General features: G+C 40.7%; 1 protein-coding gene across 1 annotated transcript in view; it reads left to right on the forward strand.

The window, feature by feature from the left end:
* The first annotated feature begins 5,719 nt into the window (after positions 1-5,719).
* DNER (delta/notch like EGF repeat containing) overlaps positions 5,720-22,335 on the forward strand; it is a 298,336-nt gene continuing 281,720 nt past the window's right edge. The window contains 3 exon segments of the mRNA XM_075068501.1: positions 5,720-5,750; positions 5,753-5,847; positions 5,850-5,963. Coding sequence (XP_074924602.1) covers positions 5,720-5,750; positions 5,753-5,847; positions 5,850-5,963 — 240 coding nt within the window.

The following is a 22,335-nucleotide window of genomic DNA, read 5'->3' on the forward strand; positions in this document are numbered from 1 at the left end:
TGACTACAAGTAAATTCAGAAGGCCCTATCAAAGCTGGGTGAATGGGAGCATAATGGCAGATGAAATTCAGTGCTTCTAATTATAAGGTAATGCACACTGAAGGAATAAATTACTTACACATGTGGGGCAGTACTTAGTTGTTGTAAGTTCAGGGGCCTATAACAATTTATAACAGCAAAAGATCTATCCCTCTAAATCAGTTGTAAGCAGAGCTCCCTTTGTGACAGTGTGGACTACTGAGTGAAAATGTTTTCTCCATGCACAGCTGCAGCCAAAAAAGGAGTCACAATGCCATTTTATAAATCAGTAGTTACATCCTCTCCTGGAAGACAGTATTAACTTCTGGTCATTCTGCTTAAAAGTTTTAGCAGAAATACAAGGAGTCCAGAGATGGGCAACAAAAATGAATTAGGAACATGGAAAAATTTCCATATGAAGAGAGATTGAAAAGAGTGGAAATATTTAATTTGGAGAAGAGCTAGATAAGAGGGGACATGATAGAAGTATGCCAAGTAATAAAGATAGGGTAAATCAGGTGGTCTCACTTACCCTTTCTCATAATGCAAAAGTAAGAGATCATTCAATAAAATTTAACGCAATAAATTTGAAATGACAAAAGAATGTTTTCATAAAGTGCATAATTAGCCTTTAGAATGTATTGCTACAATAAACTCTTGCCCTCAATAATTACACTTTAAAAATAATTAGACAATTATATAAATGAGAACATCCATAGTTATATTTGGTTAAAACATTTTAATAAAGGATATAAATCCTCATGCTTCAGAGCATATACCAGAGGTTAGAGAGAAACTTCCTCTAGAGGCTGGACATTGCATGAGTACTCACTATGGAATTTCTTCTTTCTCCAGCTGAGGCACTTGGTACTGGTCACTGAAAAAGGCAGGTTACTGGACTAGTTGGATATTGATGTGATGTGGTACAGCAATCCCTATGTTCCATCATTCCCAGGGTTCTGATGAATAAACCTTCGTAGGCAATGCAGAGGTCATGAACACATAACCTTAGAGAAGCAATGGTAGCAAGGAGGCCCTGAGACAGAGATTGGCAACCTTTGGCACACGGCTCACCAGCGTAAGCCCCCTGGTGGGCCGGGCCGGTTTGTTTACCTGCCACGTCTGCAGGTTCAGCCGATCACGGCTCCCACTGGCCGCGGTTTGCCGTCCCAGGCGAATGGGGGTGTCGGGAAGTGGTGTGGGCAAAGGGATGTGCAGGCCACCACTTCCCAACACCCCCATTGTCCTGGAGCGGCAAACCGCGGCTAGTGGGAACCGCCATTGGCCAAACCTGCAGACATGGCAGGTAAACAAAGTGGCCCGGCCTGCCAGGGTGCTTACCCTGGCGGGCCATGTGCCAAAGGTTGCCGATCTCTGTCTCGGCGCCTCCTTCCTACCATTCCGATCCCTGCACTGAGATAAAGTAACAGAGAAAAACCTTAATTCAAGCAGTACATATATTATTGTAAAAGATTCTATAGGAAGTATGCGTGGTTTTGAACCACACAGGAGATAACCTGATTGAAGTAGTTTGCCTTTGCCTGTTGGTAGCATTTGGGTTCGCTACTATCCATCAGGAATATGGAAAGTTGAAGTAAGGCCTGCTTCTTCTTCCACTCATGTCTTTCCCAAAGATTTTACAATGGAAATGGTGTAGAGCAGAGAACTACAGGGAGCATCTGAAAACACTGATTTTAGGAGAAAGTCAGGGGAAAATGAGTGCACAGATAAAATGCACAGATAAAAAAAATTGTACTTAGAATCAGAAGCATGATTTGTTACACAGCTGGGAATCGGGGCACCAGACAAAAGCAATTAAAAAGAATTGATGAAACTGGAAAATGGGAAAATAGTAAGAATGGGACCAGCAGAGGGAGTTAGTATGGCACAGAAAATATAACATTAAAATGCAGTGGATATAAGATAGGAAAAAATAAAGTCATGAGGTTATAGAAAAGCAATGGCAGTTCATTTTTGCTTCAAGGTATGAATCCAGTACTGTGTCTAGCCTGCAAATAGTCCAGATGAGTTTTCAGTAGTTCATTTCAATTCAAGAAGCATTTTCAATTATTTCAGGCCATGATACTGGTTTCAGTCATCATTTGTAGGAGAAGTGCCAAATATCTGGCCTTGTCTTAGAACAAGTTTCTGAAAAGTATCACGGATTGCTGTCAGCACTATTACCAGGTTCTTGTAAAGGTGTAACAGAGATCTTAGGGGAAGTCATTATTTATTACAGGTTTAAATGCCTCTGTGAGGAGAAAATGTACAATAGCATGGATTACCTTCATGTTCTGTTACGCAATCTACAGAACATGTAGCTTAGTTCTAGCCAGGGGCAACAGAAATCTGCAGAAAAGATTAGCAAAACGTAGACCGATTTTTTTAACCTACTGCAGTTTACCTCAGTAAAGGAAAAAGAGAATCTTCTACTACTACTGGAGTTTCTTTGGGATTTTATAAAGTGTAGATAGCCAAAGGACAACCCAAAAATGCACATTATACATTTTATCTGCTTATAGCTTGATCCTAATCTAGCATTCTAAAACTAAATAACTTAATATTTTTACAGAATAAATAAAATTGAAATTGTAAACTCTCTTGAGTAAGGACAATCCTATACTATGTGTTTGTATAAAACTTAGCACAGTTGAGCCCTAATATTGTCTGGGGGTGTGGGTATTACTGATAACATACTGAAAGCCTGGCATTTGTTAATTTCTTATATTTGTCTCTTAAACTCAGGGTAATGAAATACTATAAATGTCACTTACGCATTTTATTCATGATACTCATGTATTTTAAAATAGTTTGCTCAGTATATAGTTCAATTTCTATTTGCCTCTGGGTGTCTCCGCTTGTGCGACTGTAACCCCGACAGACTCCACAGGCAGGCTGAAACTGGGACAGCTGGAGCTTAGTGCATGAGCCTCTACTGCAGGGGTGGGCAAACTACAGCTTGTGGGCCACATCTGACCCACAAGCTGTTCTAAGCCAGCCCGTGAGCCACATCAAGCGACTTTACCCAGCTCTGGCTGGGGCGCTGGGTCTGGGCTGCACCACATGGCTTGGCCCCGCTCTGGCTGGGGTGCTGGATCAGGGGCCTCACCACACATCTCCTGGAAGCCACGGCATGACCCTGCTCTGACTCCTACGTGGTCCAATAGGAGCTGCAGGGGTGGTGTCTGTGGATGGGGCAGCATGCAAAGCCGCCTGGCTGCGCCTCCATGTAGAAGCCAGAGAAGGGACATGCCACTGCTTCCGGAAGCCACTTGAGGTAAGTGCCGCTCAGAGCCTGCACCCCCTGAGCCTCTCCCCATGTCCCAACCAGGGCCGTCCTTAGGATTTATGGGGCCCTATGCAGTATTATTAAACTGGTGCCCCTATGCCGGATGGCAGCCCAAGCTCACAGCCTGGTGGGGGCGGAGGAGGAGGGACTAGACAGCAAAGGATAATGAGATGCCTGGCCTGCCTCATGGTGGCGGAGAGTCACAGTTCCCCGCAGAGACTCCCATACCCTCTCCCTCATGCAGAATGGACATGAAGAAAGTACCTAATTAAAAGCACTAAAATTTGGGAATAAAAAATGTCAGTCACAGGTTTTTTGATATGCCCTGAAGTTTGTCAGAGATTTATTTGCAAAAACTTCGTAGTAGGGTGAGTCAGCTGTCTGCTGAATACAATGTTACATATAAGGAATACATGATGCAGCTCTTCTGTTTACATTTTCTTAATCAGTATTTCTAAGCTGATTTATTTTAGTGTACTCAAACCTTAAGCCAGCATTCCAGTTACTACACATATTTAACTCACTGAAACAAGACATATTTTAAATTAATCAGAGGGTTTAGTGTGTTCATAACATGTTCATTGCTTTTAGAAAAAGGGAACAGTAATTTACTTTGTGTGATCTCCATAACAAAGAGACATGGTTTATGAAATTCCAACCATTTAAAAAAATATGTTTCCAAAGATTTAGGTTAACAAGGTTTTATGTCTTACTAAGGTACTGATTTTGCTGGAGGGTTCTTTTTAAACATAGTTCATCGGATAGTCAAAGTAAAGAAAGGGAAACTCTTTGTGTCAGCCTATCTAGAAGGAAGGACTGTTGTCCCTTTAAGTATTAGAGGGTAGACGTGGTTTGTCTGGTCTGTAAAAGCAGCAGGAATCCTGTGGCACCTTATAGACTAAAGACGTTTTGGAGCGTGAGCTTTCGTGGGGTGAATTTGTGGCTGACGCAGTGGGTATGCACCCACGAAAGCTCAGCGCTCCAATAACGTCTGTTTAGTACTATTCAGGTGCCACAGGCATTCTCTGCTGCTGTCCCTTTAAGGGCTCTCTCAGTGGGGAGTGGGGGAGAGGTGGTGAAGGCTAGACAGAAAGGACAGGAAGCTTGGAAGCCGTTTTTTTTTAACTACATAGTAATTAAATGTGTATTTCGATAACGGGAGGTCTTTTGAAGGATTTAATTTAAAACAACTGTAATCGTCATGAAGATACGCAACGCATCTAACAGCAAAGATGATGTGCATCTAAAACTCTATGCAAGCATTTTTAGAAATTGATTTTATAATCTTACCAGCTCACTAATGAATATTTTAAAAGCAAATTTTAAACTAAGTCCTGTAGACTGACATGTTCTGTGTAAATATTACATTAATGCACAACTGTTTTTGTAAGTAAAGTCAGAACTGACAGTATATAAAATTTATTCGGGCATAAGCTTCGTGGACAGCTGATGAAATGGGTTTTATCCCAAAAGCTATGCCCAAATAATTTGTTAGTCTCTGAGGTGCCACAAGGACTCGTCCTTGTTTTTGCCGGTACAGACTAACAGGACTACACTCTGAAACCTGTCAGTATATAACTTCGGGTTGGCAATGCCTGTTAAATGGCTTTATTACCCTTGAATGTCTCTTTAACAGTTTCAATGTGTGTAATAGGTCTGGCAGACTAGAGTTTTTTCACTTTTAACCACTAGATCTCCCTTCCAAGGAAAACTCACCAGGCTAGAGCAGCCATCTGTGGGAGCCTGCAGGAAGGGTCAGACCAGGGATAGGAAAGAAGAGGGTGGACACTAAAACCCAGTGGTGCCCCAGATTTTCAGGTGCCCTCACGCAGCTGCTTATGTTGCCTATGCCTAAGGACGGCCTAGCCCAACCCTGATCAGCCTCCTCCAAACCCCTCAATCCCAGCCAGAGCCCCGTACTGCACCCCAACCTCTCATCCAGCCTGAACCTGCACCCCTTCCTCACCCCAGCCTGTTCCCCTCCTGCCCGCCAATCCTAGTGCCAGCGCAGAGCCCCCTCCTGACCCCAAACCCGCGCGACCTGGGCACGGACAAAGGGCAGGTTGTGCGGCTCGATTATCTCCCAACCCTGCCACCCAAATCTCCTCCGCTCATCAGCCAGCTCTGCCCTTCGCTACACCGGGGGGCAGGCGCTGCTCCCAGCAGCCCTAACCGTGACAAGGGCGTGTTTCCAGGCTGATCTCCCTGCGGCGGGTGCCCAGCTTCCCTCCACTCCGCTCCCAGCCGCGGCGGGCGCCCTCTGTCGGCCATGGGCTGGAAGATCCAGCAGCCCGGCCCCTCCCGCCCTAGTCCGCCCGCAAGTTGCTCGCGGGAAGCGGCGCCGGTAGCTGCAGCTTCTGCGTCCTGTGCCGCCGCCGCACAGCGTCCCGACCCGGCTGCCGCTGCAGCGCCATGTCCCGCGCCGCCCCGCTCCTGCTGCTGCTGCTAGCCTGGCCCAGCGCCGCGCCTGCCTCGCCGGGCCGCTCAGCGCCGCGTCCCTGACCCCGCGGGGACCCGCTAGCCAGCCCTGCTGGAACAACTACGGCACTGCTCCCCGGCGCCGGCCCGGAGCCCCGCCGCCCCCCGCCGCCTGCTCCAGCCCCAGCCTGCCTACAGCTGCGCCTGCCCCACCGGAGTCACCGGTACCCAGTGCCAGGTAAGGGGGCTGGGGCTGTGCGGGGAGCTGCCTGCCCGTGCCCTGCCGCCAGCCGCGCCTGGGTGCGCCCCTGCCCGTCCCCCGGGCCGTGCCCGGTGTGCGTCCCTCTCTGCTCTTCTCGCGCCCTTGTGGCTGTCCCCGGCTGCCCGTCGGTCTGTCTGCTTTGCTCTGCCCACCGGGACTCTGTGTCTGGGAGGCTGGCTCTGTCCCGTCTCTCTCTCCGGGATCTGGCTCGGTGTGTCTGTCGGCTCATTCATTCGTCCTCTTTAGGGTATCGGTCCCTCCCGCTACCTAGCTGTTTGTATGTCAGGCTGCAGCTCTGTATCACTAACAGACATCAATGTCTTTGCAGTATTCATCTATTAGTGCAGCAATAATATATCGTCTGTGATAGGTTGTGTACTGTCCTCTGCACAGTGGCTGGAATTGTCTCAATCCATCTACGTATTCTACAGCTGTGCATTATGCGCCTGTCTGTACAGCTGCCTTCTTTTCTGTTACATGTACCTGACACATACATGCACCCAGATATCTCCTTGGATGTGTGTATGAGCCTGCTGGTTATAAAATTCGCACTTCTTTCCTTAGCGAAGTGTCCAGATTCTTAAGTGTGGTAATAGCGGACGGTCAGGGGCAGTACCTAAGGTGCAGTTTCTGTCTCCTGCAAAAAACTATCTGCGGACGTTAGTCCTTTTTTTTTATTTTTTAACCCATTAAATATTTAAGGTAGATGCTATTACTCAGAGTAACTGAGCTTGACTGTTCTTGGGCAAGTGTTGGGGTTTAGTTCCTAGGCTTGTAAGACTGACATATCAAACCTGCACAAAGCTTTTAACCCTACCTGCATAAAAAAAATCCAAACTTGGTGGGTTAAATTATTAAAAGGTGAATGAAAACGGGTCTGATCTCAGGAAATTAGGCAGCTTTCCAGGATTAGTCAGAATGTTTTAGCGTGGATCCCTTTTCTTTTTCCTCAGTTTTGTTTTTGCACGCTGGTGGCATTTTATATATTAATTATTTTAAGATCAAAGTGTTTGAATTTTTTTGGAAAATGGGTAGCAAAATTGTACTGAATATACAAAAGACTAATTAAATAGGTTTATGATGGATATTTGTTTCTAGTGCATGCATTTCCTATCACATTGTGTGCACCACTTGGTTTCACCTTATTAAATTCTACAGAAAGATCAAAATGTCAATGTAAGTGTAGAAAAATGTTATCTGGTACATCTAGAATAAAAAAAAACTATGGATAATAGGAAATATGAATAACTTCTCTCTAGCCTGCTTGGTCATATGCTGATTTAATACAGTTTTTTTGTTAAAATATTGTATTACTTGGTCTATGAAGACCCAAGTTAATGCTGATCACCATATGAAGAGGTTTTGTTCATAATCCGTGCATTTTGTCTCTAATTAGTAAATGACTTTGATACCACATTAATCTAAAATATAGATTAAATCTCTCAATTTATCCCACCACTTCTTTCCCTTATAGGTAAAGAAAAGGGTTTGTTTTGTGGGGGTTTAAATGATAGTGATATACTTCCAGTGACAACAACTTTAATAAAACACAGATTGATTCACATTTCTTTGGCAACAATTCCTGGTTTACAGGATTTGGCACAGAGGTAAACTGATTCAAGTAAACTAATGTTTAATTTTTTTTTTTTATTTTCTCGACAATACACTTCTTAATAGAACTAGCCTGATTTTGTTTTGTTGTTATATATGTGTTGGTTAGGTCACAAAATATCAAGGGTGTAGTTTTCCTGTGTGGGTGGAGAGAACAGATTTCTTTCTTAATAAGCCATGAATATCCATGTGTAGGGTTCAGTAACGAGCATTGTATGGACGATGTTGAAAGTCACAGTGAACTGCAGGCATTTTAGAAAGAAATACTTCTGTGCTTGCCCTAAAATGTCCCACTTGCTTCCTTTTAACAATGAAAGTCAAAATATTACCATTTAATGAGATGCTGCAAAATCAGAGAGATTGAAGTAGATTAAATGGAATCCCCCCTCTGGCAAATGTTAGCAGTCTTGTTGGTAAGAATTTGACTACTTGCGCTTGCGTTTATTGTGTTTTCTGCTCTAGAAGAGACAAAGTTGCATTTGTGCTGCTGCCTATTGCTGATACATTTTAGTGTCCAAAATCCATGATTGAAGGATAAATGGCTCTCTTAAATGTTTTGGTAAATTGTAACGCTTACTGGTGTCATAACCTGCAGGAGGTGTATCTGGGGTTTTGGTAGAGGAGAGGAATAAATTTCTTTGTAGCCTGAGAAAATAGATAATGAATTCACAAGCATACTTTTTATTAAACAATATGAAAGGGCTAATTCTGGGAGTATTGTTTATAAAATGTTTATTTGAAATAATCATTGACTTTTATTTTAACCCATGGAACTATATTTTCATAAGGGAAGCTTTCTAAACAAAAAATAAAAGAAATTTATACCTATCAGGACTGGAGATGAAGCATAAACATTTTAGTTCATTCTGAAAAGTGATTTAAAAAAAAATCTATAGTTGTAATGAAAGAGAGGACAAATCATCTGCCAAAAGAGAAATTAGTAAAATATTGTAGGTGGCTGCATACAAGAAGGTTTCCTACTTTGATAAAATGAGGATAATGAATATGTATGAATTACGGGAATGGTCAATAGTTCAGATGCCTTTCTTTTTAGCAGTTTAAAAGAAACCCTCACAGGTGAAAACAATATATGTACTCTGTTGATGAACTTTTCCGACTCAAAAGGATTCTAAAACACAAGGAATTTTAATTCCAAAAAGGGATATGAGAAAACTGAATGCTAATTCAGGCAGATTGTTTCAGATTTAAAGCTGCAGCCTCAGAGACTTCTCAACTTATTGCTGAGGATGTTGTTAAACTATTAAAATGGGGAGAAGGAAATATTAAGAGGGAAAACAAATATAAGTAAGGAATCCAGCTATGCTGAAATAATTAGCCACTAGTAATCTGAAGATGGTAAATTTGTACTGCTGCTATTTGTCATAGAAATGGAATAATATCTTATCAGTGTTTGTTCTCTGAAAACAAATTAAAACATAGCCCTGTTTTGACACACACACTACGTTCTGTAATAAAAAGATTAAGTAAACAGTCCATCTGATTCTACATTACTTTGATGTAAGGAGGAATAGAACTGGGAGTCAGAAGAGGACATGCCAGCACTCTTCTCTGCACGTGTTGTAAGAGGACTGATAACATAGTCACAGCTGGAAATTATCCAGAACTTCCTCAGTAATATATTAGCTGGATCCATTTTTTATGCATTTCACAGTGCTCTTGGTGTAAAGAAAGTGACAAAGAAGTAAATTGGCCCATCAGATGCTCTTAAGATATTTTTGAAATCCACAGCTTTTTTATCACCAAGTATAATCTTTCACTTGTGTGTTTTTTTGTTTTGTATTGAGGAACCATTTTTCCATAAGATGTGGTGGTTGCTGTGGTAACTATTTTCTCTTGAGAGGAAGAAAAAAATCATATCTGTTTGTGCATACATCAAAATTACTTATGGGTACATTTGACATAAGCAAAACTAGAAGTTTTCTAGATAGCATATTATGTAATATTTTCAGATTGCACATTCAAGGATATGTATGGTTTTCATTACATTGCACTAATGAAGGAGTGACAACGTGCACAGGAGAAAAGGTATTTGTACAATTGCTTAAGCATATGTCTTTCTCAACTAGTTAATTCTTTGGTTTTGTGTATTGTGAAGAACATGATAAAATGAACCTATCAGGTTCAGTTTTCTTACATTAATCACTTTTATCAACGTCCTGTGACAATTTCACTAACATATCTTATCTCCTGTAGAAACTATGACTACTTGTTGTTATTATTTCTTACTACTACTACTTTTAAAGAGATACCGTCAGGTACTTTTATCATTTTTATTTTTTGCCTTTTGCTGGAAAATAAACTATTTTTCTTTCTCCCCAGTTGTCACACAACCTCTCTTTTTTTGTTTCTGGCAATATAGTTTTGTTGTATTCTGTATCTATATTTCATAGACCCCTTCAATAATATAATCAAAGCCAGAGAACAAGCATTGTCCTTTGGGTCGTGCTCAGAACTAGCTATCAGCGTTTGAGTTCTGGTCTTTGGTTTGCTGCTACTCTCTGTTCGGTTTTAGACAAGTCACTTCACTTATCTTTGCCTTAGTTAACCCATATCTAAAATGGAGATATCTCATGTGGGTTATTATGTTAGTTTTAATTTTTTAAGTGATTTGGGAGCCTACAATGAGTATGTAAGTGTTTGTTGAAGTAGATATGCTAGCAATTCAGGGGATAGTTTCTTGTGCTCCCCCTGCTGGATAGCTTTCTGTATCTGGAGCAGCAAAAGTTTTCTAAAATCAACTTAATTGTGACTCTGTGAACAATTTATTTATATGAAAAGGAATATAAAGAAGTATATATCCTGAGTTTGAGTTGGAGATGCTATTGAAAGATTTAAGATTTAAAAGAAACAGATATTATCTCTTTAACTCTGCTCTTAAAAATGGTTTTATTGCAAAAGATATCTTAACCAAAGACAAGATTCTTTAAAAAAAAAAAAATTACCTTTAAAGTATCCTGAGACAATAGATTCTTTCCATTTGATTAAAAATTCATGGAAGCTTTGAAGTTTGGAATAGAAATGTCCCAGCAAGTCATCCTTTCCATCCCTTGTCACTATGGGATTTTTACTTCTATAATATTTCCTTAAGTTTTGTCTGGTTTTATAAGTCCTAAGTAATGTGGTTTCCATCTCTTCCTTTGGGAGACTCTCTCATATGCTAATACATCTTGCTTGAGTTTTCCTGACACTTCAGCCTAATTTTTTTCTTAATTCCTTCCTGTTAGTTCTTACCTCTATGTACCACATTAAATAATTCCTATCCCCTCTTGACAGTAATGCTCTTCAAACATTTGTAGATTGCTATATTCCTTCCTAACAAACTTTACTCTCTGTTCTGCACTAGTGCCACCCTCTTCTCCTCTGAGAACCCCCCCAGAATCTCCACTTGCACATGTCTCTCCAGCTCATCTGCTGGGGCTCTCCAGATGCTACACCTCCTCTTTCCTTGTGACTTGCTCCAGATGCAGCTTCGGAACCTCCTTGTCAGACAGAGCCTCTCACAACCAGAACTTTTCAGCTTTCCCAGGGAGTGCTGCTCAGGAGCCAGTGCGCTGTGCTGGGATGAGGAATCCTGTTCTATCTGCAGGGAATCCAGTGCATAGGCGAGACCTTCCCCTGCAATGTCCTATTCCCTTCCTGGCCCCTGTGCCCCTGGACATGGGGCTTTGCCAGCTGAGCTGGCCATGCATGTGGGTGGTGGAGTGGCTTAGAAAATGACATGTCAAGAGATAGACTATCCCTAGCCATCCTCTGCCTATGGTCATACTAATGCCTCTATGTAAATACGTTTTATTTACTGGCTGCACTACACAGCTCTGAATGTTTCAATATCCTTCAGTCTGTTCTGATAGAAGATTTAAGATTTACTTTACCTTCACATCAGTGCCCTAATATATTCCATTCCTTGCTTCTGCTAGGAGGTGACATCCCTGATAAAAAGTCTTTAAGGAATTGTTTTAGGCCTGTGCTCATAATGGACAGATCATAATATTAAAAAAAAAATTTTTTTGGCCGTTCCCAATTTTTTAATTGTTTGATGGTATTTTCTTAGATTTCTAGGCAGTTACTGAAGGTGTTCATGTTGCATTCATATGGCTACTCCGTCTGTTGTTTTTTATCTATGCAGATAAGAGTAGACTGTACAATTAGATGACATCTTCAGTTTTGTTGTAAGACTGACTGTTGGCTCTCCGTGCATTCTCCAGTGTAGCATACGTTCCTGAGATCTTGTACCAGTTTTCTGGTGAACAACAGCACTATTAACTCACACGCTTTTTCAAAATTCCAGGCCATAAGTATTAACATCAATTTTTGTGGAGTTTTGTTCCTAGATGTGATGTTCATTGGTCCTTTTCTTTCCTTTTTGTTTCTTTGGCGGAGAACCTTTTTAGACCATTTCCAAGTGGTGTTTTAAGTGTGTCACTTTTTTATGCCATTTCAAAAACCATTGACTACTAACGTTGTGCAATTATTAAACAGCTAGCTCTCCCAAACTGTTGGATAGTGTTTCAGCCCATGTGTTACCCAGTTGATGGCTGGATGGTTTGAATATTATTGGGGACAGACCACTGAACTCTGGGTTCAAGTGTCACAACACTGTTATATTGACTTTGCCATCATGCTAATTTTGACAATTTTATAGTAGTTTAGTTTTTTGTTAGACTTGCCAAATATATTTCACAAGGCATGGATATGGGTGGTATTGTTATGTGTAAAATTAACAAGGTTATTTGAAAATTTGTTTTGTAATTCTTTAGGTGCAAATTCTGCTCTTCTGTTACAGAGTTGGAGTCGCCTGCCTGCAGTGAAACTGGTGCATTTTCGGCAGTGTTGAGGGGATAGGATATAGGGAGCACTTGGACAGAGTAAACAAATTATCCCCCACCCCACATACACAATTCTTTCAGTTATCGTAACCTTAGATATTCCTTGTAGCTGTAGTGGGATTTTTTTTAAGTTGGTATTGTCCCTTGAGGAATTGTGGGTATTACTGTAAAAATTACAGTCCTCTTTCTCATATGGCATCTCAGCAGTTCCAAATGTTTGCAATAAATTATCTAATTGAATTCTTCTCAATTCCTATAAAGAGAGGCTAAAATTATTTAAGGACCAAATGTTATGTCTCAGCTGTATAAATGGGTATTATGAACAGTTTGACAGTTTATATTCTATCAACTAGTAATCCTTCACTATCTGTTTCAAGCTACTCAGATAGCCCATTGAAATCTATTCAAAACACTTCTTTGTATCATATGCAGGTCATTACACCATGAAATTATTTGGCTTCCAAGAATTGCATGATATAAACAAAAATTGCAGATGTTGCATTGGCTTACATTTCTGTAATAAAAGATACTGAAGAAACTTGCCAGAAGTTTTGAGGTAACTGAATAATTGCAGAATATAGTGATGCTAAATTATTTCATGTGTTCTTGTTCATCACAATTTTCCATTTTCATATGCTTTGATCTGAGAAAATTGCCTTACTTCTCTGTATATGGGAGTGATTTCTGATTATTTGTAAACCAGTATTTTGTTTTCCTTTGAAATATGTATCAATATCTAATACTATATGGCTTTGTTGAGCACTCCAAGGTCGAGATATAGTCAGATATTTTCTAGTTTTTTTAAACAGTGTTCTAGGATCGTCCACATTTTGCTTAATAAATAGGAACCGGTTGCTTTCTTAAACATATGAAAAAAACTTTCAAAAAGATGACAAGTTCTGGTAGTAATATTGCAGCTTTGTAGGTGCACTGTGAGCAGGAGACCATCAACTTCAGAGGAAGGTTTAAGAAATCCCATAGTAAGCAGATGTGGGATAATCTGTCCTCTAAGGGAGTTTATCGTAACCCATAATAGTCAGAGACTGACTGAAAACTTTAAGAATGACATTTGACAGTTATTTTAATTTTTCTTTTTGTATTTATTTTTAAAACTCTGTATTTTTGTTATCCATATAAATGTTGAGTCTCTCTTTGAATCCATTTTTTGGCTTCAACAATATCACGTGGCAATAAGTTCCATTATTGAATTATATTTTATGTGAAAATATTTTGTTTTATAAGTTTTGCATTTGCTATCTTTCAATTTCATAACAAGTCCCCTTGATCTTGTATTATGTGATGGGGAGAGTCGCATTTCCCTGTCTACGTTCTCTGTACCCTTTGTTATTTTTTATGTTGTTATCATATCCCTTCCCAAACCCTAATCAGTTTTATCACTCTTCTGCATTTCCTCTAATGCTACGATATTCTTTTTGAGATGAAGTAACCAATATTGAAAACAATTTTCCAGGGGAGGGTGTACAATTGATTCATGTAATGCATTATAATATTTTCTGTATTATTCTCCATCCCATTCCTTATGCACACTAACATTTTATCTGCTTTTTTGAGCAGAAGTCTCCATTGAGCTATCGACAATGATAGGTGAGTTGATACAGATATTTTAGAACCCAGTAACCTAGTTGGAGAGTATTGGTAATAGAAGCCTCTGTTTTTGGGTCAGTCTACCAAAATGAAAGCCATTACATATAGATAGAAAAATGCTGCATTTGAGAAGGTTGTGGTTCCTTGTCCTAAAACCTCTTCTAATGGTAGTGTAGTATATAAGTACATTCAACTTGTTAGAACTTACTCTTCTACTAGTAGATTTCCCACTAACTCTACGCCTTACAGAAGGTAAAATAACTTTATTCAATGTTCTCTCTCCCTAACTACTGTACTTGTCGATTTACACTGTACAGTGATAACGTAAAAATTGAAAAAAGTGCCCTATGGTAGGAAACTCAGATCATATAGCTCTCCAACATGAGCAAGATTAAGCATAAATTATATTACTAAAAGAAAACTGTATGTGATATACTTCTTGAACAAGCTATTCCATAACAGTATAAGAGCACAGAAAATGCAAATCACATCAAAGTCTATGTCAGACTGTCTAGAGTGGCTCATGACTGTGAATGCCTACTTCAGTACAGACTGTCAAAAACAGGGCCAATACCCCAAACTGGTGGTATGTTGTATAATTAGATTTCACCAAGCTAGCAACAAATGTGAACTCTTGTATCATTATACCAGTCTGTGATACAGCATGGCCAGAGGGCAGCATAAGAGTGTTAGCAGGGGGCCTTATTCCCTGCCAAGGGAGGAAGGTTTGCTTTAGATTAACTAGAACAGCTGTGGCCAGTTAGAGCAACTGACTCCAGTTAGAGCACCTGACTCCAGTCATGGGATATAAACCCCTGCTTCAGTCAGACAGGGGGTGGTAGTTGAAGGAGAAAGGTTGGATTGGAGCAGAGTGCAGATTGCAGAAGAGAAGAGTTTGTCCAGAGAGAAATAGAAGGTTTGGAGGAGTGCTGCGGTGGATTGGGAAGCCCAACAGAAACCCTAGGTAAGGGGCACCAGGCTTGTATAGAAGAGAGGCGAGAAGCCCTTCACAAGCTGACGGGTATGAGAGGGAAGTAACCCAGGGGAAGAAACCGCTAGTCAAGTGGTTCACCACAACCCCAAGGCCCCTGGGTTGGGACCTGGAGTAGAGGGCGGGCCCAGGTCCCTCCCTCTCCACTCCCCTCCTCCAAGGACACTAGGGGAGTGATTAAGAACTGGTTCAGAGGCAAGCAATATCACCCTGAACCTACCCCAGAGAAGAGAAAGCGTGAGACCCAGAGAACAGTACCGGCAATTTGCCACACAGTCACAGTCAGTCCCCTTACATCCTCCAGTCTATCTTGCCACCCAGACAAACTGGACTTAGTGATCAATGGTTATTTACACAAAAAATCACACTACATTCAGGTTGCTCCCAGTCCCAAGAAACCAGTCACTTACTCCAGATCAATTGTACCCTAGAATTTACACCAAAAATGAGGTCTGTAGACAGTCCTGCAATGAACTAGCTAAAGGTTTATTAACTAGGAAAAGGAATAAGAGCGTTAGTTATTTACAGGGTAAAGCAAGCAAACATATGTACTCAAATGTTATCTAAATACCTAAGAATGACAGAGTTGGAGTGATCTGTCAATTCTAAGTGTCTTTCAGGGAGGACCCAGGAGGCAGCCCCAGGGGATCTCTGCCTTCAGTTTAGAGTCTCTGGCCTTGTCAGAGTTCATACAGCCAAAAAGATTGATATTTTTCCTGTGAACTTGTTTTATTTCCTTCATTCAGCTTCCAAGTCCACAGGATGAGCTTTCTTGCACATAGCATTTCCAAGGTGTGATGGGCCCATTAACTAATCCTTTATACTGCAATATTCTTTAATGGCCCATCTGATTTTGATAGTCCTTCAGGATGGATGAGGGGAATGATTCCCGTGCCTGAGTTTACAAGCAAACATTTTCAAAGTTGTTATAAACCAAAATATACCTATTTTCTTATAGGTATATGGACATTACCAGTGAGATTAATGTATGCAGCAATTTACAAGCATTTCATGGAGTCTAAACACGAAATACATTCTTATAAGACTAATATCTATTTTGAGCAAAACTAACATACAGATGAATTGGTCTGGTCTCCAGCTATGAGTTTGTTTTTAAATTATGTCTGCAGCCTGGGCAAGAGCTGTGTACATTAGGAAAAGTAATGCCTCCTTTGCTTTGAATCCATTTCTTCCACAAGTCAAGTGCAGTCTTTTATCCAGAAACACTCTTGCACATGAAAGATACCCATGTAGCCACGCTCTACATCTGGCTCATATTTTTCTTTAGCTCTCCCTTACAGTAATAAGTGCCTTCTGATGTAAAATAAAAACAGGACTGTTGGCCTGAAGGAACAGCTGTGAGCTCTGTGGAAAAAAGTCTGTTGGTGAAAGTTCAAGACTAGGATTCTGTTCTTGGCTTTGGCACTGACTTGGTTTGGGATACTGAGCAAGTCACTTTACCTACTGTGTCACGGTATTCCCATTTACAGATGGGGAAAAAACCCTGTCCTCATAAGAGTGTTGTGAGAACTAATTCTTCAATGTTTGTAAAGAGCTTCAAGAAACTTGGAAGAAACTACTGTATATAAAAGTGAATTATATTCATTATTTTGAAATGGTAGATTCTGAATTGTCAGAGTTTCTGATATCAATAATTGCCATTTCTAGTGTATTGTGGGGTAAAGGATACCTGGTCCAACTGCACAATGTAACCAAATTTATCTTAGAAGAAATTAAATTACTAATCTCCAGTTTCTTCATAATGCATTGCAAAAATAACTTGTACATTAAATGATTTGAATACTTCATAGGGCTGATTGTTAGATGCAGCAAGGGTCTCAGATAGTTTGATTCTCACGTGTTTGCTGTGTTTTGGTCAACATCTCAGTTGCCAGCATTAGGTTGTGATCTCAGTCTGTTGAGAAATAGGCATAGCTCCAGCAGATGCTTTGCAGGTGACCATTACTGACCTGTCTGTTTACCTGTGTGCCCTCCCCTGTTCTGGTGTCAAGTTGACCAGATGTCCCCACTCTCATTTAAAAGCTGCTGCTGCACCAGATTTTGCCTATTTGTTCCTGGATTTGAATATATCCCAGTTGCTGTGATATTACTCCAGAAGCCCTACACCATGCTGCAAACAGTCACTTGGAGCTGTGCTGAGACTCTGAATCTCATTGCCATATGGGAGAAGAATTGGTGCAGGAAGCTTTTTGTAGCCAGCCACTGCAATAAAGGTCTGTTTGTGGATGTTGCTAAGCAGATGCCCAAGAAGGAGCACAACTAGGATGCCAGACAGCGCCGGATAAAGAGCAGGGATTGCCAGGAAATAACCCCATCAGGCGACATGTAACTGGTTTGTTTTTTGAAGAGCTGGATAGGATTTCACACAGTTACACAACCACCAAACCCAGGAAGGTTGTGGCACGTGCTGTCTGCTCCCTTCACTCACCCAGTTCCCAAGAACAAACAGCAAGACTCACCATGGGATGAGCACAAGGAGGCCTGTGAAGAGATTTCCCCAGAACGCCAGGATCTCTTTGTGAGCAAGGACCCTGATGCTGGTTAGGAAGTATGTGAGATTGATTCCTATCCTGCCATAGCTGAGCCCAGTTCCCAAGCAGCAACCCAGCCCGGGGCTGAGGACACAGATCCTATGGAGGGAACCTTGGCATGTAGCTATCATTAGAATTAGTTGTTGTGCTATACTGCAGTGCTAGCTTCTGTTCCAGGTGCCCGACAGCTGCCACCATTTTAAGAGGATATGAGCAGCAGCCTTTCTAAATCTCCCTTTGGGCCATGCTGACTGATCAGTTTCCTGTACACATTTCCAGAATGGGAGACAATTGGCCCATGTTTCTGCCAAAGCCCCGACTATTGGCTGTTTTTAGGTCCAATATGAAGGGCACCTGCCCATCTAAATATTTTCCTTTCCCCTCCTGTCATCTGTTCTGGCTAGTGAATGCTCTCACAGTCCAGTTTTCCAGATCAGAATGGCAGCCAGCAGCATGGTGCAGCTGCGGCCTTTACCTCACCCCTTCTCTGGTGTCAGATTCAAGTAATGAAAACATTCATTTCTGCAAAATGCAACAGTTAATTGAGACAGCGGTTACAGGAAAAGAAGTTTGGTCAGGATTCTCAGCCTTCAGGAGGCAGACATGGACACTGCAAGACCACAGCTCCTTGTTGAAGTATAAAAACATTCATTCTTGCAGAGAAAGGGCTTTTTACCTTAGGGATGGCAAGGCTTATATAGAGAGAAGCTAGGTGCAATGAATGATTCATGCAATAATTACAGAACCCTATCCATTTTTCTCTACACTTTCACCATGTCTGCAGAGGAGATAAAGCATAATCTAATAAGAAATTGCTCTATTTTTGTCCAGCCATAATGGGGGATAACTGCATGGCATTTCCCCAATATAGCTCGCAGCTCTCTTGTACTTCTGTGTGAACCATCTTTGTGAAGAACTTCACAGTATATCTTGCTGGTCTGTTCTTTGCCTCTCTGAATAAGGCTGTTCTTTGCCTCCTAGTCACCCACTTCACTATAACATTATTCAGAGTCAGGACAGCTTAAATGGGCTATAGAAGGGATTACTATCCAGCTTGACCCCACTAGCCCTGCTGACATCATATAAGCACCTCCAAGGTGCAGCAAAACTACAAAATCAAGCTGAGAACAATCCTCCTCCCCCAAATCTTCAAGGCACAATGGCAAAGTAAAACCAGCTTATTTTGCACTGACAAAAATCCCAAGGCAGCCAGTTCACCTCCTTCACTGCTTACCATCTCTGAGGTTCCCTCAAGACTGGGAAGAATCTCAGGGAAGTAAAATCAGAAATACATTTAAAAATGCTATCACAGTCTCTTTAGAATATGAACAATAACCACTTGTGTCTTCTTTAATATTCCTGCAACCATGGCACTTGCAGTGGCCAGATCTTTAAGCGCAGGGCCCTTATCAACAGCTGAGTGGGAGAAAATGAAAAACTTGTGATGAAATATTCACAGACTTCACTGCAGAGTCCTACAAATCCCTGAAAATAGTGGAGAGGTAGAGATGGTATTTGAAGATGGAGAGGAAAAGAGACAAGATCTCAGCAGTTGCCAGGGTAGTATCGATGTTGGAAAAGACAGTATTGAAGAAAACGGAGATGCATAGACAACTCCTGGAGGCAATGCAAAGCCAGAATGTCCAGTTGCAGCATATGTTGCTGTTACAGCAGCTGCTAATGTAGTCCTATAAATCAGCACCCAGACATGTTGTGCAACCCCTGGACAATACAGGCTAATGGGAACAACAGCAACTTCTCCCTGTTATACACTTGCAGCAGTACTCCAGAGCCATTCCCTTCACAGGCCCAAGCTCACAGTATTGAGAATAGTTGCACCTGGGAGCCCAACTCTTCTGAGCCCTTTATCATTCCTGGTTAACTTCAAGCCTTGACACTCAACACCAGAAGGGCCACAAACAGATGAGGCAGAGGCATGATGTATACTCGCCTGTGACTTTAAGCTCCCCCCAGGCCTCCTTGAGTTGAGCACTGCCTTGCACAGTTGCACTTTGATTTTTGTTGTTTTGCTATTGTTTTAATGAAAGGTATGTTTGTAGTTGTTACATAATAGATTGCTGTTTAATAATAAAAACCTTGACAATTTCATTCATAAGGAGTCTACAATTCATTTTACACAGAACATCACTGAATATGAAATAATTCATGAGGTTTTACAAAGATGTCTAAGCAAAGACACATGGTAAAATAAGGGTTTCCCCAACATTGTATTTCTACCACCTGTAAATAATACAGAACTGCTCACAAGCCATTCCCCTTCTCACCCTCAATGGGTTAATATCTAGATGCACAGTGCACAGTTTCAGGCCTGACAGTCAAAATAAGAGCAGTAGGCATTACTGATATTATTACCCCAGGAGTTTCCATTTTCTGTTGGATTCTATTCTATTCAAACAACTGAGCAAGTCTCTGCATTTGAGCCTCCCACCTAGTGTCAAGGCTTTCTTGCTTATTTCTTACAAATATTGTACAAAATACAACTTGCTGCTATAATCTTTGGCTTGTTGTTTTTCTGCTGCTTCCAACCTGTTCTACAAACAAGATCCCTTTCCTTTCAAATGGCCAAATACTCGCTCCATTACCATTTTGCAGCTACTGAGGTGGTGGTGGTTAAACAATTCCTGCCTTGTGTCCAGGCAGCCGTGAACAGCTTAATTAAACAGGGAAGCAGAGGATAAGCCAGGTCTCCCAAAATAACCAGTGCAATCTCCAGACCATAAATTATCATAGTGTTTCTGGGGGGAAACCAGTCCTTTCTCCATAAAGGTAAATAGAGCTGAGTTCTGTATAGCATAGCTACAGAGCACTGTTGGGTCCATGCTGGCCAACAGCAATTTGAAAATAACATTAGCTCACCCAGAAAGGAAGTATGGTTGAAGACAGCAGAGACATGGGACTTCTTTAAAAAATTTGAACCTGCCTGGTGTTTGCCATGCATAGTGAGAGAAATTCAAGAATGCGCACTGCTTGGCAGCAAAGCAAAGAACCATGGGATGTCTTCCAGGATCTAATACACAGCAAGCTGCTGATGTGTTTGCACGCTGTGCAAACTGAAAGATCGTATAGGCATCTTAATGCAGCTTGCGTATTGTGTGTTACCAGATGTTCATCAAAAAGATATGGATTAGCCGCCCGACCAGACAAGCCCTTTGTTAAAAATAATGGAAATGGACAAATGACCTTTTATTTACGCTTTTTTGATGGCCTTAAAACGTGATATTTCCTAATCTTGCTGGTTCTGGGATGTAACTTTAGATTAGTAGCATTTATATGCTGCTTTAGTTACTTGTTTAATAAGTCATCTCATTATCTGGGAATACTGAAGTTTTTCTTTTTTTTATGCTACATTTGGAAATCAATAACAGTTTTCTTAACCATTTAAAATCATTAGGCCTTATGATTCTATGGGTGCCTAGTTTAATACTGAATTTTTCCTTTATTTGTTTTCTTTATATCGATAAACATTTTAAGCTTCCTATAACCTGCATTTTCACAGTTTATATCTATAAAATAACTGTATGGATAGATATGCAACTGGAATAAAGCAGCACTTCAACAATTCAGTAGTTGAGCAATTCATTCAGTTGGCAAGGTAGACAAAGGCCAGTAGGCCTCTGATTAATTTAGTTTTGTAATGTTCTTTTCCACTGGAAGTACACATAATAGCTCAGTAATCAATTTTTTTTTTTTTTTAGAGTTTTATAGGGATGATATGTTTATGAATAAGATCAATAAGAGTGAATTAGGTAAGACCAAGAGGATTGACTTGGACTGTGAAAATAAGGTAATTTTGAGTGACGGACTCCAGTGATTTCAGAGACTTTGCTGTAAGTGTCCCATGTATTGGTCACGAGGAACCAAATTGCCAGTTTGATTGAGAAGATTGTCAAGCAACTTCAAGAACAAGGCAAGGTGAAATAGAAACCATGCTCTGTACCTAGAGGCTTTCCTCTATAGTAACAATCCATCTATCCTGTGTAGATTACTACTACTTGGAAAATTCAGAAGAATCTAACAAAGATGAAATTGTGTTGACAAATGCAAATTGGAAGGAATAGTTTGGATCACATTTGCGTATTCTAATGAATTGTATGGACTCAGGAAAAAGATTCATATGTCATCGTATGGCTTGTTGAAAACATCTCACTAGGCAGTGGTGCTCAAAAAATCCCAAATGATATTATGAATGATATATTTTAAACACTTTCTGTTTTATTATTTAACACCATTGTATGAATCAATAGCATACTGTCCCCTGAAATTCACTTTTGATCACCTTCTCTTAAAAAAAGGGAGGGGGAGGGGGAAGGCAGAAAGAAAATGAGTCCAGAGATGGGCAGCAGAAATGGTTGGAAGCATGCATGAGATTCCATATAAGGAGAGAGACTGGAAGGAATGAACAGTCTAGTTTCGAGGGGAAATGAATAAGAGGGTACCTAATAAAGGTGCAAAATAATGAATGGTAATGAGAAGGCAAATCAAATGTTTTTATTTACCCACTCATAATACAAGAACAATGAAATTGTACTATGATAAATGGAAAACTGAAAAGGAATTTTTTTTTTTGTTTTAACTTAATGTATAATCAGCTTGTGGAATTCACTCCCACAAGACGTTACTGAGTCCAAAACGTTAGCAGGGTTCAAGGAAGAACTAGACTTTAATATGGATAATGAGAACATTTGCTGTTTCATTAAATAGGACAGTTTGAAGGAAGAATC

This window comes from Chelonoidis abingdonii, chromosome 8, assembly GCF_003597395.2.
Source record: "Chelonoidis abingdonii isolate Lonesome George chromosome 8, CheloAbing_2.0, whole genome shotgun sequence".
Lineage (NCBI taxonomy): Eukaryota > Metazoa > Chordata > Testudines > Testudinidae > Chelonoidis > Chelonoidis abingdonii.